We start from the raw sequence: 21,155 nt of genomic DNA on the forward strand, positions 1-21,155 counted from the left end.
GTTGTTTTTACTGCTGGTCTTCAATTAAGTCTAAATGAGCGCCATGGTCCAATGAAGACGGCCTCAAAGTGTTTTTAAGTAGAATATCTTGGGTAAATCACTTAAGTATTTCCGCAATTACCAAAGTCCTCTCCCTTTGCCTCTTGGTCACAAACACATTGTTGGGAAGGTGCTGAAAGCTTTAAAGGAGCAGACATGCATCAAAGAATTAAAGAGTCTGTGGAATAGATAGGCGCTTCAACTTTAGAGTCTGTTTTGTTTCATCATACAATCCCTCCTTGAGTGCTAGAAAAATTGTGTGTACTATAACTCTGACTTTGAAGAAACAAGTGTCTCTTTTTACTTCCCAAAAAGACAGAGGTTGGAAAGGCGAAGGATTTAGAGAGCTAAACCCTCCCACGTCCAGCTCAGGAAACCCCGGGCCCTCTGCTCTTCCTCTACAGTGACGGCACTTTGTCACACTCACAGCTCTGTAATGGATTTCACATGCACTCACACGCCCCAGCCTCGTCCCCTTCTTCATCTCCTCCTCCTCCTCCTCCTCCTCCTCCTCCTTATACGATCTGCTCTCCTCTGACAAGAGTGATGTAGGGTCACGAGAATGGGGAAACACCTTCCAAGGAGAAAACACACATGCACACATGGATTTTCACAACACACACACGGAGCGCTGTGCTGAATGGTGAGAGAGCAGAACATGCTGCATGAGGCGGACTCGGATAGCAACATTTCTCCAGACTGAAGGTAAGATATGGAAAATTAATGTCGTTACTACGAGTTATGTTTTTAGTTTCACTTGATAGGTAGAAATGTATGTTTTTATCATGCATGCTGCTTGGTTTTACATCAAGTTTGGATGTGTAACTCTGAGGCCGCGAAATGTTTCTTTTTGCTTTAGGGTTACCAAGTATAGTAGTAGACTGTCACACTGATTTAATTAGAGATGATCGATCTCCTGTTCTAGCCTTCCTGCCCGTATGAGTTCTCTCTGACCCTGACAATACAGACAACACAGTAATTAAGAGTAAAACTTAGAAACAGGCTTAAACCAAAACTTAAGTTCAAGATACTTGCGAGTGTGTAGTTGCTGCATTCGCTAAGCGTTATTTTGGAAAAATTCTTCTCTGGTTTCATTGCATTGGACCAAAATGTCAGGCAGTTAACATTCTCCATGCTACTTTTGTAACTCAAAACAGTCCTATCTTTATTTCTGATGATCACTCTTTTCCAGGGCATGCAACCAGAGATCCAGAGTTGTAACCTGTGATCTCCTTCTGACCTCAGAACCAAATACTTTGGGGGTGTAAATAAAGCAGCTTTATTTACCCTCCTTCCCTGTAAATTTTTTAGTAGATACTACGTCCTGACTCACAGACAGTCATATTCATCTCTGGGCAGCTTGGATAAAAGGGGTGGGGGCAAAATATTTGTCAAGCCGTGGCAGATGTTTACTTTCACAAACAAGCCTCTTTTTGTTAACTGGCAGACAGTAGAGTCACTAAATCTGATGGTGTGAGCTTCAGCCACAAAGCTTCACTGTTGCTTTGTTTCGTCCTTGTTTAGACTCCACTGCTGTGTTCGTTTAAAAAATAATGCAGTAGTAAAATCAACCAAATATATTTTTCTTATCTTCTAACCCTTCCATTTGACAAATGATCATAGAATGTTAATATGGTAAATAAGCAAACCATGTTTCTTGTACATAGATTTTGTTTGCCAAAAATGAGTCAAACAAAGAAAAGTCAAAAATGTTTATGTTCAGTGTGATCCCAGGGTGGGAATCTCCCTGTGAACTAACTCTTATGAATCGTTAGAAAGCACAGAAATCAAAATAGACTTATTTTGTGATTATTGGTGTTATGTAGAAAATAGTGTCAGTGATGAAGAATTTAGAGCTTCTGAACATCAGTTCATAATAATATGAATCAGCTGATGTCTCAAAAACTCCAAAATACGTTAATCTAATTTTCTCTAATTCCGAATCATGTTTAGAGGCAAGTTTCATAAGATGAGAACAAGTAATTTTTAGAGTGATCGTTTCACTTACCATGTTAAAATATAAAAGGCTTCTTTCATCTGACAATGTGCAGAACATTGTTTTCACGTTTTAGCTATTAGAACTCAGACATCAGTGTAAATGTCTGCTCTCAATGTGTTTGCACTTTAGGTTTCTACTGAACATCGATTGTTTTCCAAGAAACTCAGAGTTCAGTTGATCTGACCACAAACTGAACACGATGGTTGAACAAATCACACTTAAAGGAACGTTTGCAACAAGTTTAGGTCTTTTCCGTTTTTGTAGGCCTTCTCAGTTTACGTAGATTTGTCATATACACCTGCCTTAAATGTAAACCTAACAATAGTCTGTATACATCTTGTCCCGACCTTGTGCTTCCCTCCAAACAGCTCACATCATGATTTATTACCCCACCTGCCCCACTGTTTAACTTAAGATTAGATCACAGCCTGTCAGCCACACATCCCTTCTCTCTCTAAGCCCCACTCACTCAATATCTTAGCAAAATATCAAAATATGCCAGCTAAGGTTTAGACAGCGATAACTAATAATATGTCAATGTTGAAGCCAGGGGCAGAGAGCGAGACTCTCCACGCAAACCAAGGCCAGCAGTCCATTAGTGCAGAATGCTAACAGTGGAGACTCTGGGAAATCTCAGGACACCGTTCAGGTCCACGTAGACTTGACCAGAGTGGGGCGACCCCGAGCAAGAAGCTTCCTAAATCCCTGCCCCTGTTGGTTTGGGGGTCCGTCTCAAAGTTAAACACAGTTCAAAGAAAACATTACAAGCCGAGTGAAGATAAGCGATAAACATGTTTTCGATTAATGTCAAGATGAATGTTTGGACTTTTGGCAGAGTCTAATCGTGTGTGTGAGACCACTGGTAGGGTGGCCTGTGGTGTGTCAGTTTTTCCCTGGTTATTATGACAAAGTCCCTGCAATGTGAACACTTATTTAATGGCACTAATGCCCTGCTGAGACAGAGAGAGGAACGGGGAAACGTGCCAGCTTAGAGCTTCACATACACAATTTTGCCTGTTGGTCTTTAACCTAAACTAATCTGTACTTTTGTGTGCTTGAAAATATTGAAGTGGCTTGAAGGATAAAGAAATGGACCCAAAATCCTCCACACTTCCATACTCCTGAACCCTGAAGATACAGGCAATCAGAGAACAGGCAGAAAGTGAATCTGAGATTAAGAGTGCAAAGGAAAGAGGAGTGCGATATTTCTTCATCACCTGATTTGCAGAGCTCTAACATGGGATGACATCAATGAGTTAAGGTACTGTCTTAATTATCCTCTTGGCTATGAAACATGCTTCATCTATTAAAAAAGAAAAACAAAAAACAACGGAATATAAAAAGCATGTGGCAGTGAAGAATAGGTCCTTTCAGCATCACCGTAATGCTGCATTCTGCTGTGATCACACAAGCTGCACTGCTGAACTAACTGCACCTTTTATCCAGTTCAAAGCAGCACGTCTCTAACTGTGCTGACGCTGGCGTAGTTTGTTTTCAGAACGTTTCCTGGCAGGTCCGACACTTCAGTAGCGTCAAACACTGCGTCAGTGTGACACGGAGAAAATAATCTTTCTCTGGACAGACAGATTTGTTTACCTGGCATTCCACTGATAGTATCTTTAAGCAGTAATATGATCATTAGGGTTGTCTCTGAAAACAAAAATCCTTTTTAAAGTCCAGGGTACAAATTGCCTCGCGAAGCTGTAAACTTAAACAAGTCATAAAATCATCAAGTTTTAAATAACGCATAAAAACACAATTCTACACATAGAAACCAACACAGTGTTGAAAAAGGTTAAAATGTATATTTTTAAAGAAGTAAAAAACAGTTCAAAGGATATTAAAGGTTTAATAAAATAGTAAAAGACTCTCTGATAAAAGTAAGTTTTGACAATCAACTTAAAGGCATCACTGACTCAGCTGACCTTAGTTTATGTGGCGGTTCATGCCAGCACAAACACTGTCATCTTTAGTTTCCAGCCGAACCCCTGGAACAGACAGAAGACCTCTGCCCGAGGATCTCAAAATGCGTGCCAGTGCAAACAGAACCAAAAAATTCAGAGATATAGCTAATAAAGAGGCCAAGAAGGGTTTTAGAAGTAAATAGAAAAATCATAAAATCCATCATGAAGCATACTGGGAGGTAGATGAAAGCATATAAGATTGTCTCTTTGTCTTTTAAAGTTAACATAGATTGCATTTTTAAATTATTTTCTAACATAATAAAAGTAAAAAAGAAAAATTCCTACATTAGTTGTATGACGGCAGAGTCATTATCACTAACAACATCAAAGTTTCAAGTGTAGTATTATGAATGCCCTTTTGTCCTCCATCTCTTAAACCTACGTGGGGCTTTAGGAGCCAGGGGCAAAATCCACAGTCCACAAAACATTCAAAGGTCAATTTTGTGCTAAATCTTGTGTTGCTTTGGAAATCACTTGTTTTGGTTGCTCACTCAGACAGCTGAAGCCTCGTAATAATATAAACTTTAATGACATTGTACGTCTTTTGTAATTAAATCACTTTAAGAAGGGCTGAGCATAAATATACTGTAGACATCCAAGTATTGTTTTGAGACAGACTTTCAAAATTGGGAATTAAAATGCAGAGTACCTTTAATGCAGCAGCTCTCAGGGTAATTCTCACTGCTTGCCACTGGTTAGTGTAAACATTTTATGGCCTGACACTGCAGCCGCCATATTACCTTAGTGAGATAAAAGTGCAGGAAGCACTAAATAAAAATCCTGTGTTGTTATTCTGCACCACGTCAGCTATTCTCACTGTTCCTGTCTGGTTCTGGTTTGACGCACAGATGTATAAATGGTGTTAAAGTCTTCCAAGAACACTTGTGCTGCACTCTCTGAGGGAACTTCCTGTTTATGTTCAGTTGTGTCCCAGCGTATCCTGACCGAGAATCCGACCGGACCCTGGCCTCTGAGCTCGGACCCCTAACCCTGGAGGAGCAGGGGGTGGGGTCAGCTGGGAGAAAATGCGGTGCTCCACCCTCACCACCCTGCTGACGGGCGTCACGCTGTACCTGGTGATGGGGGCGCTTGTTTTCCTCACCCTGGAGACCCCCGAGGAGAGCTTGGCACATAAACACCTGCTTCAGACCCAAGAGAACTTCCTCAGTAATAACTCGTGTGTCACCGAGTTGGACTTCGACACACTTGTGAAGGTATTACTGGACCCACTATGCAAACTCTCATTACAGAATCCCATCCAACATGAAAGAGTACATAGAAATACACTCTATATTAGGGATGTCAAACATAGGGCCCGTGGGACGACTTTGCAAAATGTAATAATTACAAAGACATTAAATGCAAATTGTAAATTTGTAAATCTGTAAATTATTTGTATTTTCTAGACCTTGACAAGTTGTTTTAATCATAAAATAAAATACTAGATTATTCAGTTCAAATACCTGTGACTAAATGTTTTGTGCCTTTGTAGATACACTGTGATCTTTAAGTTGTAATGTGTAAACGATAAACTGAGGCATAATATTATTGAAATTGAACTTATTTTTCTTAAGAAATTTCAGAATGTTCATAATGTTTTGTAGAAAAGATAGTTCATTGATTGTGAACATTTTCAGAGTGACAAAGGGAAACATTTGGAGTTGTGGTTATTTATAGGTTATTATACTGAGATTTTACTGGTCCGGCCCGCCTGAGACCAAATTGTGCTTAATGTGGCCCCTGAACTAAGATGAGTTTGACACCCCTGCTCTATATGCACTCTGTTTAGAAGTACACAGTATTACTCATTCTGATTTAACTTTACTGAGGACAAAACATGCATTTTCATTTTAAAACACTCTGCTTTAGCTTCCATGCAAACAAACATTTGTTTATTATGTGATATGTAACTTTGATATAGTGCAGAGGTTTGGAATGCAGTAAATCTGTTGAGTATACAGCTGCGAATATTTCTGACATTAATTACTAAATATTTAGAGGTAGGTTCTATCTATGTTGGGTACAGAACAAATGAAATATGCGTAATGTGCAAATGCGTAAAGCAGCATTATCAGTCAAACCACACTCACTACAGCACATCAGCTGATTTATGTGGAATTTCCATTTCAAAAAGGACGTTCAAAGACCTCTTTGTGTCAGCCATGTTTAGGTGGGAGTCTTGTATCAACGTAACATCTACGTAAATGTCTGAACCAAAGGTCACCCAGCAGAACATTGAACTGTAACCACATGATCAGCGTTGTGTATTTCATCTGTCAGTGGTTTTAATGTTGTGACTGGTTGGTGCAACAAGGTTTTTTTAAGGGTTCATGCTAAAAGCAGCACTTTTAGGTTCAGTTCTCTGTACACACCAGCTTTAGCGCGTTTTGATGACGTAAGTACTTGTGCAAAATGTGAATTTTTAATTGAAACACTTTGACCCATGGCTATAGCCTCATAGTAAGGAGCATTCTCACATTTTTTTCTATTTGAAAGTCACCTGCATAGCATAACAAAAAGTGCTAAATAAACAGGGGCAGACAGTTTAGTTGGAGGTCTTTAAACAGTATTTTTCCCATATGGAGGCAGTTATGTGATTTACACCAACCAGTAGTGTAATGTAACTAAGCAAACTAAGTATTAACATAAGTTTGCATACACGTGTAAAGACCATAAATATGATGGCAGTCTTAGGTTTTCATTGACTCCTATCGCTCTTAGTTTTCTACGTAGTCTTTGTCACAAAAAAAAACAATCATGAATTTGGATTCTTTCATAAATTTATTGCAGGTCTACTGGGAAAAATAAAAAAGTCTACATGATCTATACAACTGTATGCAAACTTTTGTTCACAACTGTGTATTTACTCGTACCACAAATCAACTTGTCTTCAGTATTTCCATTTTCAGCCACTTTATACTGCTCTTCTGCTATATTTCAGAGGCAACCATTGTACTTTCTACTCCGCTCCATCTATTGTCACTAGTTACTTTTCATGGTAAGACTTTACATCTAGTAGGCTTATATATTAAGACATAGTATGAAAGATTAAAGCAGTCTTTTTTGGCTCAGGACGCCTTACAAATAATATGTCTAACTGAGGGCTCCAGTCTCAGGTTTAAGACAAGAAGGTTCTCCAAGAGATTTAATTGCATTTAAGTGGCTTGACTCCCAAAGAAGACCAGAAAATGTAAAATATTTCTCAAAAAAGGATATAGAGGTTAGAGAAATCTTACAAGCAGAAAGTAGAAAATAGAAATACATATAAATGAAGCTAAAGCGAGGCTGTGAGTAGATTTGTATTAAAGGACGGATCTCCAGTTAAATTATTTCTCACATCTGCAGGACCTGGTGTCTGCCGTCAAGGCAGGTTTGGACGTGAGCAACCTCCCCTCCAACCTGACCACCCGCTGGGACATGGCCTCCGCCTTCTTCTTCTGTGGTACCATCATCACCACCATAGGTAGGTGGAGCTGCAGGGGAGACTTTCTCTCAAGTGAAGACCTCTGCTAATAAAATTACATTTACCTGATGTGTAGAGAAAAAAAGGGGAAAACATTTTCACACAGAGCTGCTGTAAAGTCCACAACATCTGACATCAATCAAATCTGTGATCTGTGAAAACATTTAACCTGCTTGACTGTTGGTTGGACAGTGGATTAAGTATCCTGCTATTCTTTACCCCACAGAAGAGCAAACATAAACATGGATCTATTTAAAATATGTTTTGATCTCATTAATTTGCATCGATTATTCCTGCCAGTGTGCTTGTGTCCCGAGAAACTTCAGGCTGAAGTCAAGTTAAACCTGTGTTTTAAAACAACATCCTCATAGGTGACGGTTGAAGTTGAGTCTGTATAAACAGAAAGTACATCAGAGGTTACGTAATTTATCTGTTCATAATTCCCCTTTAGTGTAGCATTTTATTTGCCAGCTGCTTTTTTTTCTTCATTTTGTCCTTTTCATCTATAATATTAGGTATCCATGATGACCCCTTCAGTGTCTTAATGTTAATCAAAAGAAGCCCATCAGAACAGGGTCTCCACTAAACTTCAAATGGAAGCGACTGATACAGAAATGTCCACAAATTATAGGGGTGTCACTTGTGTATGTTGCATTAAAAGCTATTGGCCCTGCTAATTAAAATAACTTCATAATGACCCTATTAAAGTGTGCATGCACACACACTTATCTAAACAGCTGAATGTGGTTCTGATTTTTTTAAACAGGCTTTGGGAACCTGTCTCCTCGGACCTGGTACGGCCAGTTGTTCTGCGTGTGCTACGCCCTGGTGGGAATCCCCATGTTTGGCATACTGCTGGCTGGAGTCGGCGACCACATGGGCACAGTGCTGCGAAGAGCGGTGGCCAAGATTGAGAACCTCTTCCTGGTGAGAAGGATCTATCCTGCCCAGGAACAAACCTCAGCTGGATTTACACCCAACTGAGTCACCGCTTTAAACCTAAGAGGCTACTGTCATTCTAAATAACTGAGTTCTTTGTGAGGTTCTGGGTACAGACCCGGTAGACCCTCCTACTTGGATGTAACTTTCAATCAAATTCAGCCTTGCTCTTTTAAACAAAGGAATATTAGAATCCTAATAAATTCAACAGCTAGAAGCAGCTGCTTACAAAAATTTTAATTGCAAAATGTGTCTTCCAGTGACAATTTATATAAAGGTCCTACATGCCCCATTTCAGCAAGTAAATGCTGTGTATATGTGAGCACAGAAAGTAGGACAGAAGCAAACAGATATAAACGCCAGCTGAATTCAGGTTGCAGTGAAGTACAGAAAAAGCACATGTAAACACAGCAACCTGCCCAGTCCTTGTTAATTGGTTTCCAATTTGTCTATAAGCTTCCACAATGAGTCATCTCACCACCTCTGAATGTCCCTCAACTTTACAGTTTCCACAGAGGTCTGAGGGCATCAAAAGAGACCATCAAAGCTAATGGTAACGTTAGCTACATTAGCCATACAACATGCTAACTCTAAGGATTTTCCTGTTGTTGTGTTGACGCTGTCATCAGTAGAGTTAACAGAAGCAGCTCACCTGGGAGGCCACCAGTTGAGAGGCACTAGAGGAACGGCAGTAGTAAACACCTTCATACTCATGAAGCCTTTATTTCACACCTCCAAGTTTTTCAGACACATGAAACACAACGAAAAGGGATTTTTGCTGTATATGGGACCTTTAAAGCCCGTTTTGTGGTGGAGATCTGCTGAATGAACATAGTTGTTATCAACATTGTAGCTGCTATACAGGAGTCTTCTTCAGGGGGAACTGTGAGCTTTTTAGCTGAGGAAGAGGACATTATGCACTATATTTTACTTATTTAATTTTAGTGTCTGAAATTTTGCAGACAGTCTGCATACCTGAGCTAACAACTTCCCTGTTTTTAGAGCTTTAAACCTGCAGTTCAGAACTATTGTCCCTTCTACCAGGGAGAACTGCTGTATAACTACTGATAGTGTTTTATTCTGTATCTGTATGTGCTGCTGTCTTTCTTGTAGAAACGTAAAGTCAGGCCCACGACGGTGCGTGTGATCTCAGCTGTTCTCTCCATCCTGATTGGCTGTCTGATCTTCCTCGCCGTGCCGACGGTCGTGTTTCATCAGGTGGAGGACTGGACCTTTCTGGAGTCGCTCTATTTTGTGGTCATCACTCTCACCACTGTTGGCTTCGGAGACTACGTACCAGGTACCGACACACAAACACAAGGACAGCAGACTTGTCTTATGTGGAGTCCAAACCCACTCATGATTAAGGGTAGGAAATAAGAAAATGGAAAGTCTCGTAACCAAAATTGTTTCTTTTACAGATTTCTTTCTTCTTGTAAAATTCAGTGCAAGTTTGTCTCTAATAAATTACTTAACTGCTCATATTCTCACACCCCTTGATGAGAGTAAACAGTAGAATAGACGATGCTTTTTGTAAACTGTGTTCACATCATAATGGAAAACAATTCCTCTGCTGCACCCAGCAACCTTTTGTTACTGTTGATCTGAATAGATACTGCAAGAATCCCAATTATTAGATAATAATTAATTTTTAATTTCAACAGTCTGAGATCAAAGCTCAACAAGTTTCGTTTTTTGTTACTTAGTTACTTGGATGCAAGATTGTTGCAGCTTTCCACGCTTGTCCACAATCCCAGGTGAATTCACTCCAGGAAATGTGATGACTATTTATTCACTCAGTCATTTCATACACTAAATAACTCTCCTGAAAGTCATCTGCAGATTAACTTATAGTAAATATGATAATTGCAGCACTGTAAACAATAATGGAAGATATTTAAACCTGGAGTTCAGGACTTTTACATATAAATTCACTGCTATCCTATTCAAGTCCTTACTAAAGTTAATGATGCTGACTAAGGTAAATCTCTCTGTATGTCACAGTATACTGGAGTTCTAAATCTGGTGTCTGTGACCACATTCACCTGCTGGTAGTGAGGCGTTAACTAGCAGTGATTAGTTTGCCAGAGCTGAAGAGGAAAGATCGTGGCAAGATGTTGGAGTTTACATGGGAAATACCTAAAGAAGGTCAAAGAAAAGTTCAAAGAAAAAGTTACTGTGTAAAAAACAAAGCATACATTCTAAGTGTGTGTCAACAGCAATTACTCTCAACGCCTGAAGGGAGAGACAGAAGTTCTGTCCTTCTGGTTAAAGCAAAAATTGTTGGACTGCAATCATGTGAACATGTCAAAATTTGTCTTCAGAAAAATGGCTGGAAGTCACTGGTCATGTCTGCAGTCTTGCCCTTCGAGGAAAGAGGTGCTTCTCATGATGCTAACTTATGCTACCTTGCATCCTCTTTTCTCCTCTGATAAGGGAAATCGTTCATCCTCCGCCATCTTCGAGGACCTTCCGATCCCTTAAATTAACCTTGACGAGATGAGGGTTGACGAAGTTCATGGACGAGCTTAGAGTGAGGAAACGCAGGCGTCTCCTTCCATCTCTTCCTCACATCTCCTCTCAAATCCTCATAGGGAAGAGCTGAGATGTGACGAAGAGATGGGACTGATGGAAGCAAGGGCAGAAGTTCAGAACATAAAAAGCTCCCAAGGTTTTATTTTGGACTCAATCCTGTCCAGGACTGCTGCCGTCTTTTGTTAGGTGGCAGCAGAAGTTGGAATACTGTTTCTGTGATGATCTCTGGAACATCACATGACATCAGAACCCCTTTTTAATCCACTTTCTGTGTCCAGGTGGCAGGATCTTCAAGCCTCTGGTGTTGTTGTGGATAGTGTTTGGTCTCGCCTACTTTGCTTCCATTCTCACCATGATAGGAAACTGGCTGAGGGTGCTGTCTAAGAGGACCCGTGCTGAGGTGAGAGACTTACAGTGCTGTACGGCAGGAATGCAAACCAAGAAAGGAAGAGTTGCACTTAATCTTGTCTCTCATCTCCTCTGTTGGAAATGTTTCCTTCTCAGATGGAGGAGTTGAGGGCCCACGCTACAGACTGGACACAGAACATGGACTTTCGCATCCCAAACCCACTGGAATTCAACGACCCTTTCCTCCTGCAGCGTCGGCGCTGGAAACGCAGCGAACGTCGGCGCATCCGCCGGGGAGCCCAGGGCACTCTGGGATACTTGGTTCGAGGGGGATCAGAGAATGGACACCTGCCGAACCGCTGGGCCGGCCTCTCCAGCTCCATGACGCAGCTGGAGGCCCATTCATCCCTAGAGAGGGCGGTGGTGGCCAAGTCAAAGCCACGGGTGAGTGCTGCTGGAGGGGTAACAGTCCAGATGGCGGTGCTGGGACAGAGGGCAGACCCTGCTGTGGACCTACAGAGGCCCAGCAGGATGTTTCCTCACATGCTGGCCCGCTCATTCTCCGTCCCAGTGGCTCACTCCACCTCAGAGCTGGATTCGGCAGGTGCACCCATGCAGGAAGGATCGCTCTCTGGATCTGAGTCTCTGTTTGACTCCAGGTCAGACGGCTCCTCAGTCTCCTCATCCTTCTTGGCGCTCCACAAGTTCCAGCCCAGCCAGACCATCAGCAGCATGGAGGAGGGAGGAGCGAGAGCTGCACTCATGACCACCGAACAAGAGGAACACAAACCGATTCCTGCAGAGAACTTTGAATCTGTAGCAAACAATAGCCACAAACACCCACCTGCCCCCAGTCTTCCCTCTCAGTCCTCTCCTCTTGCCCCTTCCCTCCACCCAGTCATCCCTCCCTCCCCTCATGTCAGCTCTGCCTCCTCAGCAGGCTGCCAGCTGCTGGACTTCTTTGGAGAGAACCTAGCGTACATCGATGAGTCCTCAGACACGCTGAGCGATCGTGGCCAGTCGACAGTGAACGAGGAGAGGAAGAGGCGACTGCGAAAGCCCAAGAAGAGGAGCATGAGGAGGCAGCTGTCACACAGATGGAGCCCCCTGCAGGTGAGGAGGCCCAGCACTGACATGTCGCCACCATCAAATCCCCCACCGCCACCTCCAGACTCTTCTCTTTCAGACCTGCCCCAGTCAGGGAACCAGGCAGATTCAGTTTCTGCACTCTGATGACCACCACACTCACAGCACGCTGCCAGATACAGCAGAGCATAAAGGCCAATTATTGCTTCCATGTCCAAATGAGCAGAGCAATATCGACTTTGAAAGTAGATGCGCACGCAGTTCTATTCATGCTACAATATGTATGCATCGATGGTTGCACTGCTTCTCATATCGAACACAGAAAAACACACAGGGCTCCTGTGGATATTTTCTGAAAGGCTGTGACTTTGTGCTTTTTACAGGATAGAGCAGCTAGCTGCAGATTGGACTGTAGCCCCATGTCAGTATGATGATTCCTGACGAATGTTGAGCACAGTGGGCAGAGAAAACACAGAGTTTCTGGAGAATTTAGAACTTCTAACTGTGTTTGGGTACTGTTGATGGAGAGCATGTACAAATCAAAGTGCCACCAAAGTCCAGCAGCGACTCCTAACCCTTTGATGCACAACATGGGTCAGGAGATACCAGTTTTCCATCGAATATGGGTCACTTTTGACCAATGTTGTGCATCAAACGGTTAAATTAGAACTCTTCTAATTATCTAAAGCATTTCTTTTATGCAACATGTGTTTTCCTGGTGCATATGCAGTTATCCCAGTTGAAGTGCAGACTGTCTGTGGGATCATAGATTATGAGCCGTACGCTGACAACTGGTCATGCCCTCGTGAACTTGGATGACATAATGTACGTCACATGTACTCTTGCAGACCCACGAACACGAAAAGAACGAACAGGTCTGAACAGTCCACATTAAAGCTGTGGGTTTACAGCAGTTAGAAGATACATGCTTCAAGCAAACCTCACCATCATGAACGTGGCTGATGTTCCGGGATGTTTTAGTATTTATGATTAGCCTCACTAAATCAGTTCAGAAATGCTGCTTTGTTCCTCTGCAGTCACGGCTAAGATGTCCTGACTTTACCAAACACTAGCGTGCCTAAAACGATACCTGTCTGTGTGGAATTACCAGGTTGCTCCTACACTGTTTTCAAAACAAGATTTATAAATAAATCCCCAGAACGAGACTAATCTGCCTTTCAAAGAGGGAATCATGTCAGACTTTAAAATGAGCCACACCTGGTTTAGATAGTTGATGACTAGTGTCAGGAGGCAACGAGTCACATCATTATCTAAATATCATTACACATAATTATTTGCTTTGTTGACCTTGCTTTCAGCCGCTGAGCTCAGTTGATTCTCGGCAGACTTATTCAACACCATATCTCAAATTTAAGCTGGCTTTGAGAGGTTGACTTTTGGTGACTGTCTATGACCTTTAAATTCAACGCAGGGTTTCACCCAGCAACACTCGTCAACCACTTCTGCTAACATAAGAAAATGTAAACACTTCAACGAAATACAACATAAAAGGGAGAAAGAATGTGGAAAGACAGCAGGAGACATATTTTACACAGTAAATGACATATACTTAAAGTGTGTTGAGGTCGTACTGTACTAACTAAAACTGATCACAAGACTGTACACGTCAGGATCTGGGTGGCTTACCACCTTGGCTAAAAAAAGATTCCTGAGGGAAAAACCCTGCAAAGGGCGGAGAAACAAACCGCAACAACAGGACATCAGTTTCAAAGCATGGCAGGGCCATTATTCACCGTCACACCAGTGACAGTCCTCCATGTAATGCTGTCATACAGGTCCAGACTGCTGGAAACCTTCATGACTGAAGCCATTTGAGGGATAAAGGAAGGTGACTGACTACTTCCCCAAGAGATTCTTTGATGCTGGTTTGTGAAACTGCACTTGAATGTTTTCAAGGCATTTAAAGGGTTAAAAAAATCAGTCAGACAAACATCTCTGTGTTTTCACCTCAGTTATATAAAGGTATAAAGCTATTAAAGCAAAGTTATTTGTAAGTTTGTGGTGTGAACCAACTGTACTATCAAGTGTCCTAAAGTCATTGCTGGCAGGATTCTGCTTGTGGCCACTTCTCCTCTTGGCTGATACAGTTTATTATTTTTTAAGACTCCTTCGCTACATAAATAACTGCAGGTTTTTCTACTTGTGTACACACCTTTCATGTGCTGTCCAATCCTCAGTTTAACCCTGGTGGATGCGTCATAATGTCTTTAAGTGACCCATTAAAATGATGATTATCAGGCGTCTCAACTTACACTCACACACACGCACAAACACACAGTTATTTGACATTAACATGAACTCCCCTTGCAGTATTTTCTTTTTATATAATTGTGATGATTGTCTTAAATGGTCCATGTGGACTTTCTGACCCCGTGATGGACTATTTATACATGTGTACAGTCTTGTTAGGTCATGCACAGTTGTATGCACACTCGGACACGCACTGATGCAAGACACTGCAGCAAATGGTTTCATCCTTCCACTGCTCAACAGGCGGCAGCAACATGTTAAGAAACACAGTAACACGGCAACAGAGGCAGTAAAAACAGCTGTGTTGTGGCTTTAATTCATGCAGGTTTTAAACTATAAGAAGATGCAAATGTTTTATGAGGAAGTGTTTTGAAACCTTGAAACTGTGCAAACCCTGCAGTACCCTTTTCTGTGATGCTGAGTGACATAAAACTTGTTTTTTGAACTGAAAGGGTTTTTGACTCATGGTCAATATGTGTACTTTTAACCCTCGTGTCGTCCTGCGGGTCAAAATTGACCCGGTTTAAAGTTTGAAAATGTGGAAAAAAATAATTTTCCCAGTGAAACTTCTGATATCCACATTTTCAACATTTTTGGGAAATCTTTGAATATTTTTTGGTGGAAAAAAAGAAATGTTAAAAATGTTTCTTAAGAACATTCACATAAAAATCAACCAAAATCCAGCGAAATTCGCTGGATTTTGGGGGAATGAATAGCCTTGGCGGAGGGCTGCGCTTTCCGAGTGCTTTTCTTGTTGTTTTAATGTAATAAGTACATATGTCTTTCAAAGCTCTCCATTATAACAACCTGTTCCTCGTGAATGAAGTAGGCAGAATACGGTTAGCATATTTCGTGCAGAAAATGAGACAAATGACACATCAGAAGCCGCCTTATATGTGATTGTGCAGAACAAAACCTGAAGAACAAAACCTAGTTAACAAAGAAAGTTCATAACCACTGTTGTGACACCCAATAGCTCTGACTGGGGTTTTGTTGATCCAGCTAATACACAGAAAGCCTGATTTTGCTGAGCTTGCTTCATGATACAGCATTCAGGTCTGAAAACAGACATAGACAAACTGCAGAAGTCTTACACTTTGCTGAAAGGTTAAGGATTTTTTTCCAATGATGCCAAAAATGGCTGCCACCCCCAGCTTTAACTCCTCGCCTTTGAGCCCCAGAAAGAGTTAAGTTTAGTCTATAGTACATAATGCATTGATTTTGAGTGTTACACAGTAGCTGGTTCATCGTAGAGCAGCAGACGTGACATGACCTGAACCCTGAAAGTCCTGAATGAACTCGGTTCTCGGTGGACAAACAGTCAGTTCCTGCTTGCTCAGAACCAGGGACTACTACACGAGGATATCGTGGCATTCTGCCCTTCACCAGGGCCAAAATAAGTAACTGACTGAATCCACACTCAGATTCAGGCTCCCACATATTTTGTCACTTGTTGACTGGAAGCAGAACTACGACCCATCAGCAATATTTTCATAGAGTCCTGACTGACCTGTGAAGGATGTTTTTGCAGTTTCTCTGTTTGAATTCTTCTTTATGTGCAATAAAAAAAATTAAGCTATTATCAGTTTCAGACTAAACCTGTGGTGTTAAACTCTCATTTAAATTTCAGATTTACAGACTTAGGAGAAGAAGAACCTGCTCATATTGACAGCGCATTTATCTACAAAAATTTTCTACTAAAATAACTTTACAACCGGCATCTTTAACTTTTACAGCAACAAATGTCTAAGAGATATAGATCTAATCTTTAATTTTTAATTTCTGACTTTTAATCTTCAATGTTACTATTCAATTTTTAAACTACCTAATTCCCTTGTTTGGTATGTGTCCCAATCTAGCTAATTATTCATTTAACTTATTTATTTTATTTGACTATCTCTGTGTTTGCATGTTGTCAAAGCACCTTGTGAACATTCTTCTTAAGGGTGATATAATATATTAAATTTCAGTGTTAAATTTAAACCCCCATCCTAAACAATCACATCCTAAATGTAAACCTACATATGGTACTCCTACAAACTCTTAAAAATCTGTTTTTTTTTCTTGCAACTACAAGTTTGCATGGTTCCCAGTGAAAAGTGTAATAGAAAGAAGAGTGGATTTCATGTTCTGTATCGGTGAGATGGCATGCATTGATTAAAGTTTAGTTATTAGGTCATATATTTAGTAAAGTTTAAGGATAAAACATTTAAAAAGTTGGTGAACGGACCGTGTACGGATCTAGTAATTGGATTTTCCGTTCTGAAACGGGTATTGAAAAACAAAAAAACGAGTGGTTATTTGATTTTCGTTTTAAAATACAAAAATTTAAATTGAAATACAAGGCGTTTTTCCTTTTCATGATCAAAAAGGGATATACGATTTTTTTAATGATTTGATTTTCGTTTTATATTTAGAATTACAAGAAAGTAAAATCAATAAGAGAGAAACAAAAAAAAGGTCAGTTTTTTCATTTTCTGAGACCGGAAGTGGTCATCAGCAAGAGTGGAGCCAAACAGAGTACGGTGCATAGACTGTATATACATTTTTTTCGTTAGTTTTCATGGTCAAAATGAGAGATCAGGTGGCCGATCTTAAAATAAATCAATATTGATTTTTTTTATAGAGCGTTAAAGTTTTGCAAAGCCAGGGGGCGGGGCTACTTGATTGACAGTCCGGTCTGGAATGATTGACAGGTCCTATGGAGGAAGCAGCAGAGACTCTGCTCTCCTCGTTTGGATTAATTCTGATATAATAACTGTTGGTTTATTTATCGGTGGAGCAGCAGAACATTTACCACAGACAGTTTTCCTGCCCGTTGGCTTGTTTTAACCAGTTTTCTACCTTCGGCTGATTCTACCAGCAGACACTGAAAGGACTCTGATAGTTCGGTAAGTAAATGTTTATTTTCGTATCGGTGCCGCTTTTAATGCACTTTATATGCAACTTTAGTGTCAGATATAATATGTGCCATGCACTCCAGATGTTGGCGGAGTTTGTTTCAGTGTGTGTTGACCAGAGAAGAAAGTTAGCATCCGGTAAATATTAGTTTTAATGTTAGCGATGCTAACCGAGCTAGCTGCTCAGTTGTAGCCTGATTAAAGCTAACGTAGCATTAAGCTAACGATGTTTGTGTTGAGTTTCATGTAAACAGCTGAAGTGTGTTGTGTTCATGTAATGTGGTTCATTAAGTTCATAAAACTGTGGTTGGTTGACATTAATGTAACGTTCAGGAAACTTAAATGTGATTAAAACAATAACATTAATGTTCTAGTTGTCAGTAATCAGCTTTAATTTGACACTAAAACAGACTCTGATAGTTTTAAATGACATCAGTTTCATTAATTTGTTGAAAATTGTCTCATTTGTTGTTGTGATGTTGCTGCTGATTCATTAAAACCAGATGATCTGTGTTGAAGACACATTTAGTTCTAGTATCAGAAGTACAAGAAGGAAAATGGAAGTTTAGTTCTGCTACATCAAAGATTTCAGGAATAAAAAAACTAAATGAGTCTTCATACCTCAAACTTTATTTTACAATAAAGAAATAATGAAATAATCACAGATAATAAAAATATAAATAGCAGAGAAAACCCGAGAGAATAATTTCCTGAAAAGTCTGTGAAGGAAAAGCAGCTTTTTATCCTGAAAGATCAGAATCAGCTCCAACGTCTGCATCTGACAGCATCAAGTCAACCAGAAAGAAAAGAAAAAAGAAAATGACTTCTTTCTGATCACATCTGTTCCGCTGCTCACAGTCTGCTGCTGCTCACATTCTTCACATTTATAGTCCACTTTTAAAAGTTCAGCAGACAGGTGCTCTCTGCTTTTGGAGTGTGACGATGGTCATTGGCTGATGTGGAGGAGTGAAGTTTCCGATTTCACCCACAGCGTGCTTTAGGGCAGCCGGGTCGGACTTGATGTTTGAAAGACTGACCGACAGCTCAGATTTAACTGTCTGTAGTTTTGTTTTGATGGATGTTAAATTTTCACTCAAAGCCGCCAGGAGCTGGGTCTTTAAAATAACCGCCGTCTCGTTACAGAGTGAAAGTAGCAGTTCCTCCTTAAGGTCAGAGATTGCAGCATCTGAGGGCCTCTTCAAAAGAAGACGTAGTTGATGAAGGCGTTCTGGAGCAGGACCAGAAAGACCACGACCAAGCAGCCTTGAGATCTTAGGCAGCGTCTCCCTCAGGTGGGTGTCAACGGTGTTCACAGTCAGGTCTGTGGTAATCCCGTCAAAAAACAAAACAGAAAAAAGTCTATGTTATAAATCAACATGTAACCAAAGCACTCTGTGTATAACGCCATAGTATGGGATGTAGTTCAGAAAACGTCAAAGTATAGTATGCTTTACTCAAGAATAACATAGTATGGCCTGTAGTTCATAGTATAGCTTGGCAAAAAAAAAAAACAAAAACATTATTGTGTGGTTCAAAAAGTGCAAAATGATAGGATGTTGCCTAAAATTGTCATGTATGATATGTGGTTCAAAGAATGTCATAGTGCAGTATATTGTCAAAATAGTATGTTATTCAAGAAAACATCAGAGTATAATATGTCATCTAAAAAATACCATAGAATAATATTTCATTGCACAAGTAAAAGTATAGTAATTTTTAAAACTGTTCAAATTCTTAAAATATGTTGCTAAAATATGTTGCTAAAAAAAGACAAATAACAAAAAGAGTCATAGTAATATGTCAATTTAAAAAGCTTATAGTATAGTGTGTCGCCCAACAAACATCATAGCATGTCGCTCTAAAAACGTCATAGTATAGCATGTCACTCTAAAAACATCATAGTATAGCATGTCACTCAGAAAATGTCATAGTATAGCCTTTGGTCCAACAAACGTCATAGTATAGCACGTCGCCCAAAAAATGTCATTGTACAGCATGTTGCCCAAAAAACGGCATTGTATAGCATGTCGCTCTAAAAACATCATAGTATAGCATGTCTCTTTAAAATTGTCATAGTATAGCATGTCGTCCAAAAAAACGTCAGAATATGGCCTTTGGTCTAAAAACGTCATAGTATAGCCTTTGGTCCAACAAACATCATAGTTTAGCATGTCACCCAAAAAACGTCATAGTATATCATGTCGCTCTAAAAACGTCATAGTATAGCATGTTGCCCAAAAAACATCATAGTATAGCATGTCGCTCTAAAAATGTCATAGTATAGCATGTCACTCTAAAATTGTCATAGTATAGCCTTTGGTCTAAAAACGTCATAGTATAGCATGTCGCTTTAAAAACATCATAGTATAGCATGTCGCTCAAAAAACGTCATAGTATAGCCTTTGGTCCAACAAACATCATAGTATAGCATGTCGTTCAACAAAATGTCGTTGTATAGCATGTGGCCCAAAAAACCTCATAGTATAGCATGTCGCTCTAAAAACCTCATAGTATAGCATGTCACCCAAAAAGTGTCATAGTATAGCATGTCACTCTAAAAACGTCATTGTATAGCATGTTGCTCTAAAAACGTCATAGTATAGCCTTTGGTCCACAAAACGTTGTTTTGTCCCAGCTGTCTGAAGTAGGTGAGGAGCAATACCAAAACAGTCCAAACACTGGTTTCCAGAGGGTTAGACGAGTATTTATTTGAAAGAGGAAGTTTACAACACAACATGTGAGGGGGTTAAAAGCAAATGGGTGTTAGTAAAATAAAAATAAATAAACAGAACTAAAAGTGAACTTCATGTTGACATTGATGGGCATTCCAACCAGAAACTAAGTAAAAGATAAATACGCAATAGGAAAAAAACTCTTCCTGTTTACCTCTTAAAACCCAAAAACACACCGCAGTAGCACCCTAAACTAAAACTACCAATGGGTTCTCTGTTTTCCTTTCTGAACAAGTCAAAGGTCCCTCTCTATCTCCCCACACATCCACCAAGCACTGGAACACATCTCCAAAGTTCTGCCGGGCCAGCTCAGCTTCCCCTCAGAAGAAGTTCCACCAGATGAAGGAGCCTTTTGAGAGGCAGCTGGCATCGTGATTGGACTGTACTTTGGTCTGTTCCAATCCAGCTTCAGCTCCAGAGACGGCAGGCGGGACGAGTCAACGGAGGCCTGGTGGACGAAGGCATGCAGCTGAGTACAATCCAGAAAACAACAGAGGAGGAGTGCAGCGGCCAGAACACACAGAGTAGTAATCCTATCCTATGTCTACTTAGAAAACATCATAGTATAGCCTTTGCCTATGAAAAAACACCATCATATGACATCGTAGTAGTGTACAAATAACAAGTCAAAGGAAAGAGACATACATTGGTAGAATTGTAGTAATATGTGGGCTGACTGATTTACTCATTATCAGAATTTTATTTTTTACTGATTTTACGGTAATAAATACATTTAAAGATGGCACTACTTTGGCTCTGAAACCTTTATCTACCTGTGGTCGCTTCTGTCCTTCTGGAGTGATTTGATTTGTTTATAGTGTCACGAATGAAAACTCCTTTAACTTAACATCTGTAAACAAAACAAAAAACGTATCAACA

General features: G+C 40.3%; 1 protein-coding gene across 3 annotated transcripts in view; it reads left to right on the forward strand.

Moving 5' to 3' along the window:
- The first annotated feature begins 375 nt into the window (after positions 1-375).
- Positions 376-21,155, forward strand: part of kcnk4a (potassium channel, subfamily K, member 4a) — a 35,031-nt gene continuing 14,251 nt past the window's right edge. Inside the window, exons 1-8 of one of the 3 annotated variants that reach the window (XM_055016830.1) lie at positions 376-744; positions 3,109-3,299; positions 4,926-5,216; positions 7,348-7,465; positions 8,232-8,392; positions 9,518-9,704; positions 11,218-11,339; positions 11,444-12,400. In XM_055016830.1, the coding sequence (XP_054872805.1) occupies positions 5,028-5,216; positions 7,348-7,465; positions 8,232-8,392; positions 9,518-9,704; positions 11,218-11,339; positions 11,444-12,400 (1,734 nt within the window). In that variant the 5' untranslated portion in view covers positions 376-744; positions 3,109-3,299; positions 4,926-5,027. Of the gene's footprint in view, positions 745-3,108; positions 3,300-4,925; positions 5,217-7,347; positions 7,466-8,231; positions 8,393-9,517; positions 9,705-11,217; positions 11,340-11,443; positions 16,225-21,155 lie in introns of those variants that run through there. The other 2 variants (XM_023281989.3, XM_035953639.2) reach the window with 2 other exon arrangements.

This window comes from Amphiprion ocellaris, chromosome 13 (assembly GCF_022539595.1).
Source record: "Amphiprion ocellaris isolate individual 3 ecotype Okinawa chromosome 13, ASM2253959v1, whole genome shotgun sequence".
Classification (NCBI taxonomy): Eukaryota; Metazoa; Chordata; class Actinopteri; family Pomacentridae; genus Amphiprion; species Amphiprion ocellaris.